Source organism: Dendrobates tinctorius, unplaced genomic scaffold, assembly GCF_039654945.1.
Source record: "Dendrobates tinctorius isolate UK_male_01 unplaced genomic scaffold, ASM3965494v1 ptg000070l, whole genome shotgun sequence".
In the NCBI taxonomy this organism is placed as follows: domain Eukaryota; kingdom Metazoa; phylum Chordata; class Amphibia; order Anura; family Dendrobatidae; genus Dendrobates; species Dendrobates tinctorius.
Genome location: NW_027361738.1, coordinates 63622855 through 63645459, shown reverse-complemented (window position 1 = coordinate 63645459; position 22605 = coordinate 63622855). Strand labels below are relative to the sequence as shown.

Here is a 22605-nt window from a genome sequence, read left to right as displayed (position 1 = left end):
ATAAATTTTATATGAAACGGCAACCTTTCTGTACAATTTGCAATTTTTCACAGTCAAAATCCTAAAAGCAAAATATAAAACGCAGCTAAATAAAAAAAAAAGTATTCTTGTGTTACTAAATTTTACTTGCGGTCAGTGCAGATGCTCTAGATTGCCATAGACATGTCTGACAACCATCCTATTCCCTCCTATGTATTTATAGGAGTAGTAATGCGCAACGGGGACACAACTCCTAGTACATTGAATGGCACATTGGTCATGTAAACACATAGGACCTCCATTCTTGTGATTGATGGGTGTCCCAATGGATGGACCACCTATACTGTGCATAGGTGGTAACACTGTTGGTGGAACGATGACTTAAAAGGGGACCCGTCACTAGATCAAAAGTGGGCAGTTTTCGCTCCTATTTTATTCCCAATGTTCCCCTTAGTATTCCATTTTTTTGTTTTTAAATCCTCCTCATGTATACGGTCTTTTAATTTAGGGATAATTTTTATGTTATTTACTAGGGTGTACCTAATGCAGAACAGCCTAAAGACATGCCCCAGAGGATCCGGTGAGCCATGTCCCACTCGGTAAAGACCAAAAAAATTAGCACTAAATAAAAAGGCCCATAACTCTAAAACCATATGGGAATTTTAAAAAAAAGAGCAAAAACTGGACACTTTTGATCTAGGGATAGGTCCTCTTTAAATTTAAGTGGGTAAGTTGCATGTCCATTCTTCCATCACATTAACTTTTTTTCTGCTTTTTTAAAAACTTGCAATGCCTAAGCTACTGTAATGCCCTGCTCCTGAGGTATGCAATATAGCTAATCAGAAGAACTATACTAGATTTCTAATTGGAGGTATTTGCTAATAATATTATTATTACACCTAGAACATATTGAGATAGGATTTTGGCGATGGAAAAACCCCTTTAAGTATTACCATCTATTACCACTTCATGCATTATGTACCATAAAGTATATTTTTAACATTTATTTTTACACTACACTTTTACCCCCACTGAATTAAGGAACAAATCTTCAGCCGTATCGGAAGGTGGTTTTAAAGCAAAACTTAGAGTAAGCCTAGACATGGCACTTGTGTCCCAGCAGTGATGTGCTGGGATACAGTATATTGAGGCTTGAGAAAGGCCAGATATGGCCGAAATGTTGCCTTGTCTTCCTGTTGTTGCGATTTTTTTAATACTACGGAATAAAGATCTAACTCTGGTGCTCCGAGATTCTTGAATATGTTTAGTTGAGTTGTGCTATTCAAGTACATATCAAGACAGCCAATATGGTGGCCTTAGAGACGTGAAAGAGGACAAGGAAAAAAGAGGCGTCAGGCAGTAAAGAACGTGGCTCTCCTGTTAGATTAATGGATTAATCCCACTGCTATTCCAACAAAAATGTGAAAAAAAGGAATGAAGGAATTGGTGGACTCCATGGTTGTGTTTAAAGGTCTGCTAATTCTTCGTTGGTAACCATCTAGAGCACTGTTTCCCAAACTCTAGTCCTCACAGCCCCCAGTGGATCATATTTTCAGGATTTCCTTAGTATTGTACAAGTGAGAGCAACTGTGGCTATTTTTGCTGCCCTGTTAATAATTGCATCACCTGCGCAATACTAAGGAAATCCTGGAAACATGATGTGTTGGGAGCAGGGTCGGACTGGGGTGTGTAGGGCCCACCAAGGGAATGAATTTTAGGGGCCCACCTACAGTAATGTACAACTCAACATTTAGGCTTTGAGACCGCAGAATTACACCATGGGTTCTTTTGCCGTATATCCCACGCCAAATCTGCATCATTTCAGCATCCTAATTTTACTAAAAGCTGCACCGTTGTTCATATGCTGCAGATCTTTCCGCACTACGATTCATTTAATCCTTTAGGGCCGCAGGCCTGTTTTCACCTTAATGCCCAGGCCATTTTTTTGCAAATCTGACCTGTGTTACTTTGAAGTTAAAAAGTGACCCCATTTTGGAATCTACACCCCCAAGGATTGACGTAGGGGGTATAGTGATCACTTTGTCCCAACAAGCGTTCCATGGTAGATGCTACACAGCCCAGCCAATCGAAGCGTTCGGATCTGCAGGGGGGGCTAAAATTCGCCCGGACCAGCCAGGCAGCGTTGCTGCCTGCCGGTCTTAGCGGCGAAAGCCTCCCGGTAACCGTGCGATTAACTGCGGGGACCGACGGAACCCCTCGCCGTACATTAGTACAATAGTGGACATTTTAATTTAGAGACTTGGAGAAAAGATGTCTGAACACAAGGATGTCAGCGCCATCACCGCACATACAAGAACCAAACAGAAGAATCCAGAAGAGGGATCATTAATGGCAATGGCAGGCCTGGCATAGCATACAGTACACCACATATCCCTACATACAGTATTATGGGCACCGCATAGTCCTTCATACAGAATTATGGCGCACCACGTATCTCTCCAAACAAAATTATGGGCACCACATAGTCCTCCATACAGAATTATGGGACACCATGTAGTCCTCCATACAGTATTATGGGCACCGCATAGTCCTTCATACAGAATTATGGCGCACCACGTATCTCTCCAAACAAAATTATGGGCACCACATAGTCCTCCATACAGAATTATGGGACACCATGTAGTCCTCCATACAGAATTATGGGCACCACATAGGCCTCCATACAGAAATATGGGACACCACGTATCTCTCCATACAGAATTATGGGCACCACATAGTCCTCCATACAGATTTATGAGACACCATGTAGTCCTCCATACAGAATTATGGACACCACATAGGCCTCCATACAGAAATATGGACACCACATAGTCCTCCATACAGTATTATGGGCACTACATAGTCCTCCATGCAGTATTACGGGCACCACATAGTCCTCCATACAGAATTATGGGCACCACATAGTCCTCCATACAGAATTAAGGGCACCACATAGTCCTCCATACAGTATTATGGGCACCGCATAGTCCTCCATACAGTATTATGGGCACCGCATAGTCCTCCATACAGTATTACGGGCACCGCATAGTCCTCCATACAGTATTACGGGCACCGCATAGTCCTCCATACAGTATTATGGGCACCGCATAGTCCTCCATACAGTATTATGGGCACCGCATAGTCCTCCATACAGTATTACGGGCACCGCATAGTCTTCCATACAGTATTATAGGCACCACAAAGGCCTCCATATAGAATTATAACATTTCATTACTGATCCTGAGCTACCTGCTGTATTACTTTCCAGAGCTGTAGTTCACATCCGTCTCTCCCTTGTGGGATGATAGAATGTACAGCTGCAGGAGCAGCGCTCCCCGTGACATAGGAGTATTACAGCTCCAGGCTGTGTAACCTGTGCATTCACCCACCCACTGTCACGTCGCCATCAGACTCGGGGCCTGCTGTTCCCCCCTCAGCCACGAGGAGGCGACGGACGGTCACGCTGCCCGTGGGCTCGGGGGCTGCGGTCCGGGCCTTGACCACCAGGAGGCGCCGGACTGACACATCTCCGTCGAGCTCAGGACCTGCTGTTCCCGCCTCGGCCATTGGGAGGCGCCGTGGTTCGCGCCCGAGGGATGGCAGCAACAGTGAAAGGGTTCCTGCGCAGGCGTCTAGTGGACGCAGACTCCGCTCCGCTGTCTGTCATGAAGGGGTTTGTGCATCATCATCGGGTCTGGTCCTGGGGGCGGTTCTGATGACATCAGCAGTCCGGGAGCCTGTGAGGGATGACCTGATCCCTCAAATACCTTGGGACTGGTCTTGCAAGCTGCCGGATATATTCTTGGTTCCCCTACGTGTTACTTTGTGATTGCCTATCGTTAACTCTGACCCCAGCCTGGATTTCTGATTACTCTATTGCCTGCCGTTTTTGTACCTTGCATTTCTCCCGATTACTGACACTGACCTTGGCCTGGATTCCTGACCCCCCTCTACTGCCTGACGATTTTGTACCTCCACTACTCTCCCGGTTTTTGACCTCTGCCTGGACTCTCGACTCTGCCTCTGCCTGCTATTTCTGTACCCCCACTGCTCGCCTGGTTTCCGACTTCATTTTTGGCTCTCTCACTGCTTTTCTATTGCGACCGTTCTGCTCTGGCACTCTGCTCCTGTTTAGACAGCGCTTCCTGGGCTCTGCAGTAAATCCAGATCCCTGTATAGGGGTAAAGGATGTCGGTGCTACTCGGGGCGCTGTCTGTCTGCAGCCCAGACTTGCAGACGGATGTAACATTATATCCGGCCCAAAAAAATAAAACTGTCTCTTGTGTGTATATATATATATATATATATATATATATCACACATATATAAAGACAGTTTCTCTGAATTTTTTTTCCTTTCCTCTCTTGCCTGAGCTGATTGTTGGCCTAAAACACCTGTTACTAAGCCTCAGTATACAGCCTGGAGGATCAGTGTCACCTTCCTGCTCGAGCATGCTGCAGTTAGGAGACTCCAGGGACAAAGCTGAACGTCAGAGATCCGTACCCCGGGAACATCAGCCTCTGAGCAGCTCTGGCTATGGTTGCGCAGAGGCTCAGGTACTGCCCGCAGATGCGACCAAAGTTTTACTACCTATTTCTTTGTATGTTGGTCAGGATTCTCTGTGTTTAAAAGCCTATGTCGATAGCGGGTCTGAAGGGAATTTTATGAACTCTTTTGCTGCTAAAAAACTTGGTGTCCCACTACTGAAACTTAACATTCCAATTAAAACCACGGCTATTAATGGCACATCCATTATTCAGGAGGGGGTTAAATTTGTTACTGCTAAGATTTCTATGTCAGTAGGAGCACTACATACTGAGCTTATTTCCTTTTTTGTGTTGGACAATCTATCTTCTGCAGTCATTTTGGGGATGCCGTGGCTGCGTCAACATAACCCTGTCATTGACTGGCACCTGGGTGATGTGGTGCGCTGGAGTTCGCAATGCCAGGATAATTGCATGTCTGTAGCAGTCAATCAAACCAAGCTAAAAAAAAACACCCCTTCATACCGTTTGCTCTCAGGGATTATGGAGATGTCTTTTCCGTTATAGAGTCTGAGAAACTACCGCCCCACAGAGAGTATGATTGTCCTATAAACTTAATTCCAGATGCCCGTCTTCCAAAAGGGAGAATATTTAATCTCTCTGGTCCAGAGCGTCAGGCCATGAATGAGTACATAGCGGATAGCTTAAAAAAGGGGTTCATTAGACCATCTATTTCACCAGTTGGAGCTGGGTTCTTCTTTGTAGAGAAGAAAGATGGTGATCTCAGACCCTGCATTAACTACCGAGAATTAAACGCAATCACTATAAAGAACCAGTACCCGCTTCCACTCATCCCTGATCTTTTTAATCAGCTAATGGGAGCCCGTTGGTTTACTAAACTTGACCTCCGGGGGGCATACAATCTAATCCGCATAAGAGACGGCGATGAGTGGAAGACAGCGTTTAATACACCTCTTGGTCACTTTGAGTACCTGGTAATGCCGTTCGGACTCGGTAATGCTCCTGCAGTGTTTCAGCACTTTGTCAACGATATTTTCAGGGACATCTGTGGTGTGTATGTCGTTGTGTACTTGGATGACATTTTAATTTACTCTACTGACCCTGTGACACATGCTCAACATGTCCGTTCAGTACTGCAAAGACTGCGAGAGAACTCCTTGTTTGCTAAATTGGAGAAATGTGTCTTTTTTGCTGAGGAGGTACAATTTTTGGGGTACATGGTCTCAGGCAGAGGGTTCCGCATGGATCCTGCCAAGATCCAACCTATTAAGGCTTGGGTGCAACCCAAATCGCTGAAAGCACTGCAGCAATTTTTGGGATTTGCCAGTTACTACCGTAAGTTTATCAGGGGTTTCTCAGAGATCGCCAAGCCACTCACAGATCTAACCCGGAAAGGGGCGGACGTGGCCAATTGGAATCCTGAGGCAATTCAAGCATTTTCTACCTTAAAGGAGTGCTTTGTGGCCAACCCAGTTTTAGTACAACCTGACTTAGACCGCCCATTTATTGTGGAGGTGGATGCCTCCGAAGTCAGAGTGGGAGCAGTGCTATCGCAAGGCACTGCAGCCCTCCCTCAGCTGCGCCCATGTGCTTTTTTTTCCCGAAAGTTCTCTGCCACAGAGAAGAACTACGATATTGGTAATCGGGAATTACTAGCAATAAAATGGGCCTTCGAGGAATGGCGTCACTTTCTCGAAGGCGCCAACAAGATCACCGTCATTACTGACCACAAAAACCTGACCTACCTGGAGTCAGCTAAAAGACTGAATTCCAGGCAGGCCAGGTGGGCCTTGTTCTTTTCAAGGTTTGATTTTTTAATCACCTTTTGCCCTGGTACGAAAAATGTGAGGGCCGATGCCCTCTCTCGCAGCTTTTACCCCACACAAACCGAAGACTGTGAACCCGTTCCGATATTAGCCAATGGGATCGTCGTGTCGGCAGTTTCCTTAGACCTTCTGGAGGAGATCCGTAGGTCTCCAGTACGAGCTCCGGACACTACACCCCCTCAAAAATTGTTCGTTCCGAATACCTTTCCCCTTCAAGTTCTTAAGGAGTCACATGACTCTGTTCTGGCAGGTCATCCTGGGCTCAATAATACCACCAGGTTGGTAACTAGGAACTTTTGGTGGCCGACGGTGGTCAAGGACTGTAAGAACTATGTTTCAGCATGTGAAGTCTGTGCCCGCGCCAAATCCCCCCATAATCGCCCTGCTGGCTGGCTTCAGTCCTTGCCCACCCCTGAGAGTCCATGGACCCACATCTCCATGGACTTCATTACAGACCTGCCGCCCTCAGATGGTAAAACATGTATCTGGGTGTTGGTAGACAGGTTCAGCAAACAGTGCCATTTTATTCCCCTGTCTGGGTTACCTAACTCCGAAACCTTGAGCAAATTGTTCCTTGTGCACATTATACGTCTTCATGGTGTTCCGTCAAATATTGTGTCTGACAGAGGTACCCAGTTCATCTCGAAATTCTGGAGGGCGTTCTGTAAACGCATCGGTGTTGAGTTATCCTTCTCCTCGGCCTACCACCCCGAAACCAATGGGCAAACCGAACGTACTAATCAAGCTCTGGAGCAATACCTCCGTTGTTACGTGTCAGGACACCAGTCCGATTGGGTGGAACATCTGCCATTGGCTGAGTTTGCCTTAAATAATCGCTACCAGGACTCCATTAAAACTACCCCTTTTTTTTGTAACCTTGGATTGCATCCGCGATTTGGGTCATTCTCGGCTAGGATGTCGGAGCTCCCTGGGGTGGAGAAAAACATACATCGCTTGAAAACAATATGGTCTGAAGTAAATGCGAATTTGAAAGGGGCTCAGGTTAGACAGGCTTCAGCTGCAAACAAACGACGATCCAAGGGGCCACACTTGGGGGTTGGGGACAAGGTTTGGCTTTCTACTGAAAACATCAAACTTAAAGTACCATCTGCCAAACTGGGTCCCAGATTTATCGGCCCATATGAAATTATAGAAGTGGTTAACCCGGTAGCCTTCCGTTTGAAACTTCCGCAGTCATTTAAATTACCTAACGTGTTCCACAAATCCCTTCTCATACTGTATCGCTCACCAGTTCACCCTGTCCAGTCCCCTCCTCCTCCTGTTTCGGTCGGGGGTACCTTGGAGTATGAAGTCCAGGGTATCCTTGACTCCCGCCTTGTGAGGGGCTCAGTACAGTATCTGGTACACTGGAGGGGCTATGGCCCGGAGGAGAGATCCTGGGTTCCTGCGAGGAACGTCCATGCCAAGGCATTAATTAGGAAATTTCATCTCCTTCATCCTGATAAACCGGGTTTTGAGGGTCCGGAGGCCCCTCTTGGAGAAGGGGGTACTGTCACGTCGCCATCAGACTCGGGGCCTGCTGTTCCGCCCTCAGCCACGAGGAGGCGACGGACGGTCACGCTGCCCGTGGGCTCGGGGGCTGCGGTCCGGGCCTCGACCACCAGGAGGCGCCGGACTGACACATCGCCGTCGAGCTCAGGACCTGCTGTTCCTGCCTCGGCCATTTGGAGGCGCCGTGGTTCGCGCCCGAGGGATGGCAGCAACAGTGAAAGGGTTCCTGCGCTGGCGTCTAGTGGACGCAGACTCCGCTCCGCTGTCTGTCATGAAGGGGTTTGTGCATCATCATCGGGTCTGGTCCTGGGGGCAGTTCTGATGACATCAGCAGTCCGGGAGCCTGTGAGGGATGACCTGATCCCTCAAATACTTTGGGACTGGTCTTGCAAGCCGCCGGATATATTCTTGGTTCCCCTACGTGTTACTTTGTGATTGCCTATCGTTAACTCTGACCCCAGCCTGAATTCTGACTACTCTATTGCCTGCCGTTTTTGTACCTTGCATTTCTCCCGATTACTGACGCTGACCTTGGCCTGGATTCCTGACCCCCCCCTACTGCCTGACGATTTTGTACCTCCGCTACTCTCCCGGTTTGTGACCTATGCCTGGACTCTCGACTCTGCCTCTGCCTGCCATTTCTGTACCTCCACTGCTCGCCTGGTTTCCGACTTCATTTTTGGCTCCCTCACTGCTTTTCTATTGCGACCGTTCTGCTCTGGCACTCTGCTCCTGTTCAGACAGCGCTTCCTGGGCTCTGCAGTAAATCCAGATCCCTGTATAGGGGTAAAGGGTGTCGGTGCTACTCAGGGCGCTGTCTTTCTGCAGCCCAGACTTGCAGACGGACGTAACACCCACCCCCTGTAATTACTCAGCGCTCCCTCCTGTGCTTCTCCGGTTGGTGCACGGCTTGTAGGAATGATTGTATAATCCTGGGACCTTATAAGATGAGAATTTCACAATCCGACTAGCGCTCAGAAAATGCCCAGCGGAGATTCAGGCAGCGAAACCTTCATGCAGGATTATCCAGCCAACCAGACATGGATTTGCAGTCAGTTCACCAGCCTCATCCGGTCCGCTAAGGCTGGTTTCACATTAGCGCTTTTTAAGCGCACGCACGGCCGGGGGTAGCTCCGCCCCCGAGCCGGCTCTCTGCCCGGCGTGCCCGCCCCTTGCTTGTAGCGCCGCCTCCTAGCGCACAGCGGCGCCTGCGATCGGCGCACCCTATCTTTAGCATAGGGTGCGCAGATCGTGCGCAGGCCGTGCGCTAGTTGCGCTTTGACCTGCGCTGCGCACTTTTGATGGTGCGCCGTGCGCGCCAAAATCAAACTTTTCGGATTTCGGCGTGCTCGGCGCACCGTCAAAAGTGCGCAGCGCAGGTCAAAGCGCAACTAGCGCACGGCCTGCGCACGATCTGCGCACCCTATGCTAAAGATAGGGTGCGCCGATCGCAGGCGCCGCTGTGCTCTAGGAGGCGGCGCTACAAGCAAGGGGCGGGCACGCCGGGCAGAGAGCCGGCTCGGGGGCGGAGCTACCCCCGGCCGTGCGTGCGCTTAAAAAGCGCTAATGTGAAACCAGCCTAATGCAGGCAGATTGGAATGTGAATTCTGCTGATAGATTTCCTTGAAGTTTTACTGACACTGACGGCCATTTCTTGTGTACAGCGCAAAACATATTGTGGCCTGTACAAAACTCAGGTGCATGCAGAGCGTAGCGGCACAGAGAAGAGAGCGTTGGCACAGGCAGAGAAAGAGAAGAGAGCATTGGCACAGGCAGAGGAAGGGTATGTGCACACGTTGCAGATTTGGCTGTGAATCCGCAGAAGTTTTCCATGCGGTGTACAGTACCATGTTATCCCATGGAAAACCAAATCCGCTGTGCACATGCTGCGGAAAATTCTACGCAGATTTGTTGCGGTTTATTTTCTGCAGCATGTCACTTCTTTGTACGGAATCCGCAGCGTTTTTACACCCATTCCATTATAGGAATACGCAGGTGTAAAAACGCAGGCGAAATCCGCACAAAATCTGCACTAAATCTGCAGGTAAAGCACAGGTCATTTTACCTGCGGATTCAGCCAAATCCGCAGCACAATCTACAATGTGTGCACATACCCAAAGAGAAGAGAGCGCAGCTGAGGGGACAGGGCAGAGCGCAGCTGAGGGGACAGGGCAGAGCGCAGCTGAGGGGACAGGGCAGAGCGCAGTGACAGGGTAGAGCGCAGCTGAGGGGACAGGGCAGAGCGCAGCTGAGGGGACAGGGCAGAGTGCAGTGATAGGGCAGAGCGCAGCTGAGGGGACAGGGCAAAGTGCAGTGACAGGGCAGAGTGCAGCTGAGGGGACAGGGCAGAGCGCAGCTGAGGGGACAGGGCAGAGTGCAGTGATAGGGCAGAGCGCAGCTGAGGGGACAGGGCAAAGTGCAGTGACAGGGTAGAGCGCAGCTGAGGGGACAGGGCAGAGCGCAGCTGAGGGGACAGGGCAGAGTGCAGTGATAGGGCAGAGCGCAGCTGAGGGGACAGGGCAAAGTGCAGTGACAGGGCAGAGTGCAGCTGAGGGGACAGGGCAGAGTGCAGCTGAGGGGACAGGGCAGAGTGCAGCTGAGGGGACAGGGCAGAGTGCAGCTGAGGGGACAGGGCAGAGTGCAGCTGAGGGGACAGGGCAGAGCGCGGGGACAGGGCAGAGTGCAGCTGAGGGTACAGGGCAGAGCGTAGTGATAGGGCAGAGCGCAGCTGAGGGGACAGGGCAGAGTGCAGTGACAGGGCAGAGCGCAGCTGAGGGGACAGGGCAGAGCGCAGGGACAGGGCAGAGCGCAGGGACAGGGCAGAGTACAGCTGAGGGGACAGGGCAGAGTGCAGCTGAGGGGACAGGGCAGAGCGCGGGGACAGGGCAGAGTGCAGCTGAGGGTACAGGGCAGAGCGCAGTGATAGGGCAGAGCGCAGCTGAGGGGACAGGGCAGAGTGCAGTGACAGGGCAGAGTGCAGCTGAGGGTACAGGGCAGAGCGCAGTGATAGGGCAGAGCGCAGCTGAGGGGGCAGGGCAGAGTGTAGTGACAGGGCAGAGCGCAGCTGAGGGGACAGGGCAGAGCGCAGGGACAGGGCAGAGCACAGCTGAGGGGACAGGGCAGAGTGCAGCTGAGGGGACAGGGCAGAGTGCAGGGACAGGGCAGAGCGCAGTGACAGGGCAGAGTGCAGCTGAGGGTACAGGGCAGAGCGCAGGGACAGGGCAGAGTGCAGCTGACGGTACAGGGCAGAGCGCAGGGACAGGGCAGAGTGCAGCTGAGGGGACAGGGCAGAGCGCGGGGACAGGGCAGAGCGCGGGGACAAGGCAGAGCGCAGCTGAGGGGACAGGGCAGAGCGCGGGGACAGGGCAGAGCGCAGCTGAGGGGACAGGGCAGAGTGCAGTGACAGGGCAGAGTGCAGCTGAGGGGACAGGGCAGAGCGCAGAGACAGGGCAGAGTGCAGCTGAGTGGACAGGGCAGAGCGCAGGGACAAGACCGGGCAGAGCGCAGGGACAGGACTAGGTGACGCCATATTATGTAGGATATGTAAATTGAAACAGGCGGGGGATTAGTTATAAAAGGAGGGTGAAGCTAGGGTAAGAGGGCATGGATCCATATTGAATATTTGCCCATGGCAGCATAAATTGTGCTCAGCTTTCTCAGCTTTAGGTATTCTGAAAATGCGTATGTCTAATAAATGAGATGTGACAATAGGCGCTTATGTGGTGTTCAGGAGTCTGTTATTCTGCAGCGTGTAAGTTGCAGGCACTGACAGAAAAGTTAGGCGGTGCTCACGTCTGTCCAGACCTTCCACGTATCTGTACTGTTTTTGGAACAGACAAATGGGGTACCGTAAGTGATCATCAGTCATGCAAGTGGAAACAGAGGGGACAGAGGCACTCACCACCTCTTCTAGCATGTCTCTTGCAGCCCCAGGCCGGTGCTTATTCCATCTTCAATCTCACCACTGTTCTATTTCCTGCTTTCAGCGTCCACGTGGTTCAGCTGAGCCGCTCATTACATATGCGCATATGTAATGAGCCGCTCATTACTTATGCGCATAGGTAATGAGCGGCCACTGAATACAGGAGGATAGAACATCGCTGAGATTGAAGATGGAATAAGCACAGGGGGCTGCAAGAGACATGCTAGGAGAGGTGACTGTGATTCACAGGTACCAGCAGCCGGGCCGCGAGTGGGCTTGTTCAGTGACATTCATGGTCGGGTGGGGGCGGGGCCCACCGAGGGATCCAACGGTCCCTCGGTGGGCCAGTCCGAGCCTGGTTGGGAGCCATGAGGACTGGAGTTTGGGAAACACTGAGCTAGAGAAATGGTATCAGTAGAAGACAGATTTTTTATGTTGTTATACACTGATAAGCAAAAGGGTAACAATGTTTTGAACTTTTGACTTTCAGGCTTCATATGTCACCTTCGACTACAGCTTTTAACGTGAGACTACCATCATTTTATAGACAATCATTTTGTCTATATCATACTGTACATAAAATTGACTTGCAACTGTTTAGCATATGATTATTTTTGCAGATTCTTGTCATTTCACTGCACTGTTAGCATTTTATGCCTAAAAATCTAACTTTTATTTTTTATTATTATTTTGTAAATCCTTCTTTGGCTTTCAACACTCCCTGAATCCTGAATCAGATTCATACATGTCTCAACCAAAATTTGATCCCAGGTCTTTTCTACACATTCCCAAAATTGGTGCATACTGGTCAGCTCACTTGGGTATGTATACAGCTTTTTCTTCAACTCTACCCACAAGTGGTTAGATTGAGGTCTGGGGACTGTGGGGACCAATCAAGAACCTCTACTTCATTTTCATTGAACCATTTCTTCCCTATTCTCGACACATGCTTCAGGTCATTGACCTGATAGAACACTATTCCGTTCTTTTCATACCCATTGTACTCGAGTGTACAAAGTAACTCGTCTTGAAGGATTCTCACATGTAGCTCAGCATTGAGACTGCCATCAATCCTGGTCAAGTATCCAACACCTGGTCAAGAAGCAACCCCATATCATCCTCCACCGAACTTAACAGATCCTTCAATTTCTCAATCTGTTACCTCTTTTTCCTTAGTTTTTTCCAGACCCGTCTACACCTATCAGAGTCTATTGATTTTCATTTAATCGCTTTAAATCACTAGTTTTCAATCTTCTACTGCTCACTTTTTGTACTTTTTTGCAAACTTGAGCAAACACTTCTTACGATAATATTGATGTCAAGGCTTCTTCACCTTTTTCCGGGTCACCATACCAGACTTGTGTAATGTGCATCACATGGTCCTTGCATTAGCGTCTGTGATCTCACTATTACGAAGCATACGAGCCACCTCCACTTCTGTTTGTTGCCCCAGAACTGATAGACCTTGGGATGAGCCGACTCTGTTGACTCTGATATTTTGCCTGGATGTCCACCTCTTGGCTTTTGAATGGATGGACGGGATTTAATTTCGTATCTTTCCAACTGTCATGGTGCTCACATGATGCAGTTTGGCAATTTTCTTGGCCGAGAAACCGCTATCGACGAGCTGGATGATGCTGTTTCTCTTTTCTTTTGAAATCTTCATGGTTGCTTCTCGATTTGAACCAGTGACCTTTTGCTTGAGAATCAACCTAATAACACACTGAGCTATGAAATGTGAGAAGAGGTTGTAATTTGTAGTATACAGGAAAAAAAAGATTTTCCATCAACAGGAGGAAAAAAGTAACAAAGTAGTGACATGACAAGAATCTGCATAACAAATCATATGCTAAATAGCTGTAAGTTATATTTATGTATGAGATAGCCAAGATGATTGTCTATAAAATGATGGTAGTGTCACGATGAAAGCTGTTGTGGATAGTGAGATATGGAGTCTGATAGTTAAAAGTTCAAAACATTGTTACCCTTTTGCTTGTCAGTGTGTATTAATGAATGAATCTGTGGGGGACAGGGCATTGGTATTGCAATAAGGTATTGCATTTCACAATTACAGCATATACTCGAGTATAAGTCGACCCAAGTTTAAGCCGAGGCCGCTAATTTTGCCTTAAAAAAAACTGGAAAAAACTTATTGACTCGAGTATAAGCCTAGGGTGGGAAATGCAGCAGCTAGAGGTAAAATTCAAAAATAAAAATAGATAACAATAAAAGTAAAATTAATTGAGACATCAGTAGGTTAAATGTTTTTGAATATCTATTTTTAATCAGGAGCCCCATATAATGCTCCATACAGTTCATGATGGGCCCCATATAATGCTCCATAAAGTTCATGATGGGCCCCATAAGATGCTCTATACAAAAATATGCCCCAGATAATGCTGCACAAAGGTTAATGATGGCTCCATAAGATGCTCCATAGAAAAATATGCCCCATATAATGCTGCACAATGGTTAATGATGGCTCCATAAGATGCTCCATATTAAAATATGCCCCATATAATGCTGCTGCTGTGATTTAAAAAAAAAAGACATACTCACCTCTTGTCGATGGGGGCCAGGTGCCAGTGTCGTAAGCAGGCGGGGACATGAGCGCACTATGGGGGCCAGGTGCCGGTGTCGCCGCTGGCTCAAGCTCCCGGCACTTGTGATATTCACCTGTCCCCGTTCCACCGCCGCTGTGTCTTCCATCTCTCTGCAGTGACTGTTCAGGCAGGGGGCGCGGACTAAACACGTCATCGCGAACTCTGACCTGAATGTTACAGCCAGAGGACGCGAAAGACAGCACAGCGTGGCGGTGGAACAGGGACAGGTGAACATCACATGGCTCACCCTCCCCTAGTCCTACTCACCCTCCTGGCACTGCTATATCTCAGTCCAGGACGGGTGCAGGCATCTCTCTACCTATCTTCCTTCCAGTGCTGAGCGGTCACGTGGTACCATTCATTAAAGTAATGAATATGCGCTCCACACCTATGGGAGTGGAGACATGTGCATATTCATTACTTTTATGAGCGGTACCATGTGACAGCTCAGCACTGGAAGGAAGAAGACAGGAAGAGAGATGCCAGCGCCCAGACTGAGATGCAGGGACTGATATGCAGTGATGACGCCAGGAGGGAGCGTGTGATTTCTTCTGCTCCCCCATCCCCCCTCCCCGCTGGCAATGACTTGTGTATAAGCTGAGATGGGTGTTTTCAGCACAAAAAAATGTGCTGAAAATCTTGGCTTATACACGAGTATATATGGTACGCTTCGATAGTGTATTTAGTCAGGCCAAGAGTAGGTACATACAGGCATGGTTGAAAGTGTTGCCTCCCTTGAAATTTCTCCAAAAATGAAATATTTCTCCCAGAAAATTATTGCATTTACATGTTTTGCTATACACATGTTTATTACATTTGTGTGTACTCGAACAACACAAAAAAAAACCAGAGAAAAAAAGGCAAATTGAAAAATATTTCACGCAAAGCTCCAAAAATGGGCCGGACAAAATTGTTGACACCCTCAATTTAATATTTGGTTGCACACCCTTTGAAATAAATAACTGCTGTAATGCATGTAGGTCATAGAAAGTTGAATAAAATGATACTTTGATATTTGTGATCTGATGTCTTATTCCAGAGAAATCAATAATAATAATAATAAATTTTATTTTTATAGCGCCGACATATTCCGCAGCACTTTACATTTCAGAGGGGATTTGTACAGACAATAGACATTACAGCATAACAATAATCACATACAGTAGATTATAACAAATACCAAGAGGAGTGAGGGCCCTGCTCGCAAGCTTACAGTCTATGAGGAAAGAGGTAGACACGAAAGGTGGGTGGTAACAGTTGCCCTGATTGTATGGACCAGCCATAATGTTAAGTGTGTAACAGTACAGACACAGAGGGCTAATGGATGCATAAAGCATGTGGGAACATGATGCTGGGAACCTGGTTATGGTAAAACTTTTGGCTCTGCCACACAGGGATAGGTTAGGTTAATGTGTTGAGGCGATAGGCCAGTCTGAATAAATGCGTTTTCAGGACACGCTTAAAATTGTGGGGATTGGGGACTAATCGTATTGACCTGGGAAGTGCATTCCAAAGAATTGGCGCGGCACGTGTAAAGTCTTGGAGACGGGAGTGGGAGGTTCTGACTATTGAGGATACTAACCTCAGGTCATCAGCAGAACGGAGGGCGCGGGTAGGGTGGTATACTGAAACAAGGGAGGAGATGTAGGGTGGTGCTGAGCCATGGAGGGCTTTGTGGGTGAGGGTAATAAGTTTATACTGAATTCTGGAGTGGATGGGTAGCCAGTGTAATGACTGGCACAAGGTAGAGGCATCGGTGTAACGATTGGTGAGGAATATGATCCTGGCTGCAGCATTCAAGACAGATTGGAGAGGGGAGAGTTTTGTAAGAGGGAGACCGATTAGAAGAGAGTTACAATAGTCGAGACGAGAATGAATAAGAGAAACAGTAAGAGTTTTTGCAGAGTCAAAAGTAAGAAAAGGTCGAATTCTAGAAATGTTTTTGAGGTGCAGATGACAAGAGCGAGCCAGTGATCGAATGTGGGGGGCAAAGGAAAGCTCGGAATCAAGTATGACCCCAAGACAGCGGGCATGTTGCTGGGGAGTAATAGTGGAACCACAGACGGAAATGGCAATGTCGGGTGTAGGTACATTAGTAGCGGGAGGAAACACAAGGAGTTCAGTCTTTGACAGGTTCAGTTTCAGATATAGTGAGGACATGATATTAGACACAGCGTTTAGACAATCGCCAGTGTTTTCTAGAAAGGCTGGCGTGATGTCAGGAGAAGAAGCGTATAATTGGGTGTCATCAGCATAGAGATGGTACTGGAAACCAAATCTACTGATTGTTTGACCAATAGGGGCAGTGTACAAGGAGAAGAGGAGGGGGCCTAGAACCGATCCTTGAGGAACCCCAACAGTAAGGGGAAGGTGAGAGGAGGAGGAACCGGCAAAAGAAACAGTAAAGGAGCGGTCGGAGAGATAGGAGGAGAACCAGGAGAGAACGGTGTCCTTGAGGCCAATGAAATGGAGCATAGTGAGGAGGAGCTGATGATCCACAGTGTCGAATGCTGCAGAGAGATCCAAGAGAATTAGCATGGAGTAATGACCATTTGATTTAGCTGTTAGCAGATCATTAGAGACTTTAGTGAGGGCAGTTTCAGTGGAGTGTAAAGAGCGGAAACCGGATTGGAGAGGGTCGAGAACAGAGTTTTCTGAGAGATAGCGGATAAGACGGGAGTGGACCAGGCGTTCCAGGAGTTTAGAGATGAAGGGAAGATTAGAGACAGGTCTATAGTTAGCGGCACAGTTTTGGTCGAGGGATGGTTTTTTAAGTAGTGGATGTATGATGGCATGCTTAAATGAGGAGGGAAAAATACCAGAAGAGAGAGAGAGGTTAAATATTTTAGTTAGGTGAGGGGTGACAGCAGGGGAAAGGGACTGGAGGAGATGTGACGGAAATGGGTCACTGGTGCAAGTAGTTGGGCGAGAAGATGCAAGGAGCCTGCTTACTTCTTCTTCTGTGACTGGTTCAAAATCAGAGAGTGAGTTAGATGCAGTGGGGGAGGGAGGACAGTGCATGGTATGAGGGGATTTGGAGATAATTTCCTGTCGGATCTGGTCAATTTTTTCTTTGAAGTAATTGGCCAGATCGTCAGCTCGGAGCTCCGTGGCTGGGGCCTGTACTCTTGGATTGAGTAGAGAATGAAAAGTGTCAAAGAGACGTTTCGGGTTATTGGACAGTGAGATGATGAGGGTGTTGAAATAGGTTTGTTTGGAGAGGTGAAGGGCAGTGTTGTATGTTCTAAGCATAAACTTAAAATGGATGAAATCTTCGTGTAGATTGGATTTTCTCCACAGACGTTCGGCGCACCTGGAGCACCGCTGCAGGAAACGTGTTTGCACCGTGTGCCAGGGTTGTCGCCGTCTGCGTTGTGGTGTTCTATTTATAGGGGGTGCAAATTCATCCAGGGCACTTTGAAGTGTTTCATTGTAATGCTTCAATGCAGAATCAGGACATGAGAGGGAGGAGATAGGGGCCAATGAAGACTGCAAGTTCTTCAGAAGTTTCTGGGTGTTAATGGCCTGTGTGTTTCTATAAGTCTGGACAGTGGGGGTGACCTGAGCAGCCTGGCAGTTCTTTATAGAGAATGAAAGAAGATTGTGGTCAGAGAGCGGGAGAGGGGAGTTTGCAAAATCATCCACTGCACAAAGCCGAGAGAAGACCAAGTCGAGGGAGTTTCCGTCTTCATGCGTTGGAGAATTAGTAAGCTGCGAAAGGCCAAATGAGGAGGTTAGAGATAAAAGGTGAGTAGCAGATGGGGAGAGGGGAAGAGCAATGGGGATGTTGAAATCTCCCATGATGAGGGTAGGGATGTCACAGGAGAGAAAATGTGGAAGCCAAGTGGCAAAATGATCCAGGAACTGATGGGAGGGGCCGGGAGGATGATACACCACCGCCACTCGCATGGAGAAGGGGGTGTAGAGTCTGACGGCATGGACCTCAAAAGAAGGGAAGACAAGTGAGGGTACTTGAGGGATAACCTGAAAGGTACATTTTGGTGATAGGAGCAGACCAACGCCTCCACCAGCTCTATTGTCTGATCTTGGGGTATGAGAGAAGTGTAGCCCCCCGTATGAAAGAGCAGCAGCAGCGGTAGTATCTGACTGCTGGATCCAGGTTTCAGTAAGAGCCAGAAGGTTAAGAGAATTAGAAAGGAAGAAGTCATGAATGAAGGAGAGTTTGTTACACACTGAGCGAGAATTCCAAAGTGCACAATTAAGAGAGACAGATGGCATGCAGGGAATATTAATAAGATTAGAGGGGTTTCTGAGTGTAGCAGTGGGGGGGTTTGACTTTCTATAACATGGGGGACCAGGGTTGGGAGCAATGTCTCCTGCAACTAGGAGAAGGAGGATAGAAAGAGTGAGCAGATGGTTAAGCGATTTGTGAGAGCGTCTCTGGTGTTGAATGGTGGGACTGGCTGGATCTGTGCAATTTAACAATGTGAAAAGAGCATGAGTGCTATACATAGGAGAGGAAAGGAGCGAGGGGCCAATATGGATGGAGTGTGGAGAGTTAATGCCAGGGCGGTGGATGTGTGTGAATGCAGCGGCCAGGATAAAAATTACACAAATGCATATGGTATATATTTGTTGTACTCCAAATGTACAGAGAGTAGATGTATATAAATCTCTTACCTGTCTCCTGCCTTGTCTAACTGCCATGTTATAACTGCCAGAAGTACTTTGATAACTGCCATGTTATAACTGCCAGAAGTACTTTGATAACTGCCATGTTATAACTGCCAGAAGTACTTTGATAACTGCCATGTTATAACTGCCAGAAGTACTTTGATAACTGCCATGTTATAACTGCCAGAAGTACTTTGATAACTGCCATGTTATAACTGCCAGAAGTACTTTGATAACTGCCATGTTATAACTGCCAGAAGTACTTTGATACATGTACTTAGATTACATGTGCATAAATGCCACCCCTGCATAAATGCTCCCCCTAGCTAGGTCTGAATATATAGGAGGTTAAGGCTAAGTTTTTTTGTTTTTTTTGTTTTGTGGCTCTCTCTGCTCGTTAATCAATCACACTAAATTGAGACACCAGGACCCAATAAAATGTTGTGGTCAAATAAACACATGTCCAGCACTACATGGATCATAAAGCACTTTGAAAAGTTTCTTGACCTCACAACATAAGGGGACAAGCAGAGTAAGTTGAAAAAACTATATACCAGATATAAGCTTGCAGAGTTGAAAACACATAGATAGCATTCAGGATTAACTGCTTGCTGACATTGAATGGAGACACAGGAGTGGATTCAGAGCAGAGATTGGAAAAGCTGGTTACCAGATATAAGCTTGCAGAGTTGAAAACACATAGATAGCATTCAGGATTAACTGCTTGCTGACATTGAATGGAGACACAGGAGTGGATTCAGAGCAGAGATTGGAAAAGCTGGTTACCAGATATAAGCTTGCAGAGTTGAAAACACATAGATAGCATTCAGGATTAACTGCTTGCTGACATTGAATGGAGACACAGGAGTGGATTCAGAGCAGAGATTGGAAAAGCTGGTTACCAGATATAAGCTTGCAGAGTTGAAAACACATAGATAGCATTCAGGATTAACTGCTTGCTGACATTGAATGGAGACGCAGGAGTGGATTCAGAGCAGAGATTGGAAAAGCTGGTTACCTGTATGAAGAGAATAAAGATGCGTGTCACATTCATCCATGTTATAACTGCCAGAAGTACTTTGATACATGTACTTAGATTACATGTGCATAAATGAAATCAACGTTTTTCTTAATAAGTAAATGAGCTGTTAAGATCTATGGGCCGGACATAGCTCTTCCCAAGAATCTGCTTCCAGAGGCTCTTAAAGGATAGGGATCGATACCAGTGTGAGACATGTAGATCAGGAGAGCAGACAGTCAGTTATTACATGTCTCACACTGGTAATGCCACTTTTATTTAATATAAGCTCTGGAGGCAGATTCTCAGGGAGATCTATGTCCGGCCCATAGATCTCAGCAGCTCATTTACATATTAAGAAAAATGCTGAATTCTCTGGAATAAGACACCGGATCTCAGATATCAAGGTATCATTATTTTCAACTTTTGATTTTCTTTATAGATGACTTAGGAGGCTTAATCCTATGACACGCGCCCTTTATAACATGTCAATCAAATGGTGATCGTACCCTCTTGTTGCACCACCATCATCCCTACTCTTGCTTTTCCCGCCATTTTTGTATGTATACTATGGACATACACATTTCTGAAGATTTCTTGTGTTTAGTCTGATGAAGGAGAGCAGATCCCCAAAATGTGTAACCTTTTAAGACACTGCATGAATAAAATAGCATATTTTGCAGTATGTATAAATCGATGTCACAGTCTGTTGGAGTGACAGAACCAAGTATAGCGTATTTTTTCTAAGTACCTACTATTGTTTGGTGCACAGTCCGGAACATTTTTGGAAAAAGGAAGGCACGTCAGGAAACGCCAGGCTTCTAACGACAATTTAAGAGCAGGGGCAGACGACTGTGTATTCTCTCATCTATAAAAATGACACTCTGATCAAACTCTGATCAGAGTGTCAGCATAGTGTCATCTGATTCTTTTGGATAAGGAGAAGATGGAGAAAAATATTCTCCATCTTCTCCATTGTGACAATGCGCAGAATTTGAGCTTCACTCAGATGTCATCCTAGTTAAGTCCAATGATTTCCATGCCATCATTGACTTGCATGGTTGCATTGCTGAGTGTGATCCAGATATCTGATCAAATTTGGGCATGCAACAAATTATTCCTCAGACTAACTGTCTGAGGAAAAAAATTGCACATGTTCACACCCCCACAGACTAACATTGGTCTGAGTGCAATCCAATGTTTTGTCGAATCTCACTCAAACCAATAATACAGCCTTCTGCTTGAGCCCTAGAGGTGAGCACTCCCTTGCTGGATAGCGCTGCTGTTAGGAACGGCGGAATGCACTAAATAAAAATAATAATAAAGTGCGTTCACCGCTCGGGGTCCACCGTGCAGTAGGTTATATGACTGCTGCTAAGTGGTGGCAAGCAAGCAATATGGCGGAAATGCGCACGTGGGTTAAACGTCACCCAAGTGCGCAGAGCAATCTCTTTTAAGTCACAGAGGTACCAACAAAGACAAATACAATAAGACTGAGCCTGTTAGAGTCACAGTACTCAGAGTAAATGCACACACGGTATCTGGTCACAGGAGCAGAGCCAAAGACAGCGGAACTGCGTCCGTCTAGACCTACCGTGCGTGCGACATCGCAACTGCGGACGCCAAGGAGGGCTGCAACTGCAGTGCGGCGTAGGACACTGCCGCTAGACGACAAAGCTAGTACGCAAGCGCAATGTCGGACGCTAGTAACTGTGGATGATGTAGTAGTGGCGCGCTGGCTCTGACTCTAAGCTTAGTCCCTGTCCACACACGTAATATCAGAGGGAAGGGGTTTCAAATGAGTCATTCACCAGAATCATACATCTATCATCATTCACACAGTAACTAGAGACTATACTAGCGCATGGCGGAATGGCCATGCACGCTTTTTATAGCAGCCGGGACCTTCCGGAAGCTTCCAGATTTCCGAGATGGACCAATGAGATCTGGAGCAGGACCTGAGCACATGACTCCCTATCTCCAATGGGAAATCGTCTGATGAGCATGCTCAGTAGGAGGACAGAGGGACTTAGCCCCTGGAGAGATTTGCTGCAAGGCAATCTCCTTTGCGGTAGATAAACAGCAAGAGACTGCAGAATGTAAGGATCTGGATTCCTGCAGAGCAGACGCAGAAACCTGACGCCTAACAGCTGCTTTGTATACTAATCTGTTGAAACGTATCCTTTCCATTGTTTTATTTCATTTAAACAGGCCAAACCCTCCAGACAGACACTCCTTGATCCCCCATCACCGATAACCCAAAATTGCCCAGTAGCATATATGAAAATAGGATTACTAAGCACCCGACAATCATTGCCAGATGTTCTTCAATAAAATATACTCTACTCCATGATCTTCATGAATTAATAGAAATGAACATGTACAGCCACTTTGCATCCCACTTCTTCTGAGAACCTTTCTCCTTCCCTTTTCTCATGATCTGAAGTATCCACAGATAAGACACCAGGAAATTAAGATCTGAGTCTTTTCATCCTCCTTCAGTAATACAGTGGTTTTATTTGCGCATCACATCTGTATGTCATTCTTGATGCAACAGGAAAATAGAATGTGCAAAGACTGAATGATGTGAGCCTCACCTTATGAT

At 47.2% G+C, this 22605-nt stretch overlaps 1 protein-coding gene across 2 annotated transcripts in view; it reads left to right on the top strand.

Moving 5' to 3' along the window:
• APBB1IP (amyloid beta precursor protein binding family B member 1 interacting protein) overlaps nucleotides 1-22605 on the top strand; it is a 148178-nt gene that overhangs the window by 9498 nt on the left and 116075 nt on the right. The window contains exon 1 of one of the 2 annotated variants that reach the window (XM_073581765.1): nucleotides 4377-4535. The exons of the other annotated variant lie outside the window; for it this stretch is intronic. Coding sequence (XP_073437866.1) covers nucleotides 4431-4535 — 105 coding nt within the window. The 5' untranslated portion in view covers nucleotides 4377-4430. Of the gene's footprint in view, nucleotides 1-4376; nucleotides 4536-22605 lie in introns of those variants that run through there. 2 annotated transcript variants of the gene reach the window in all.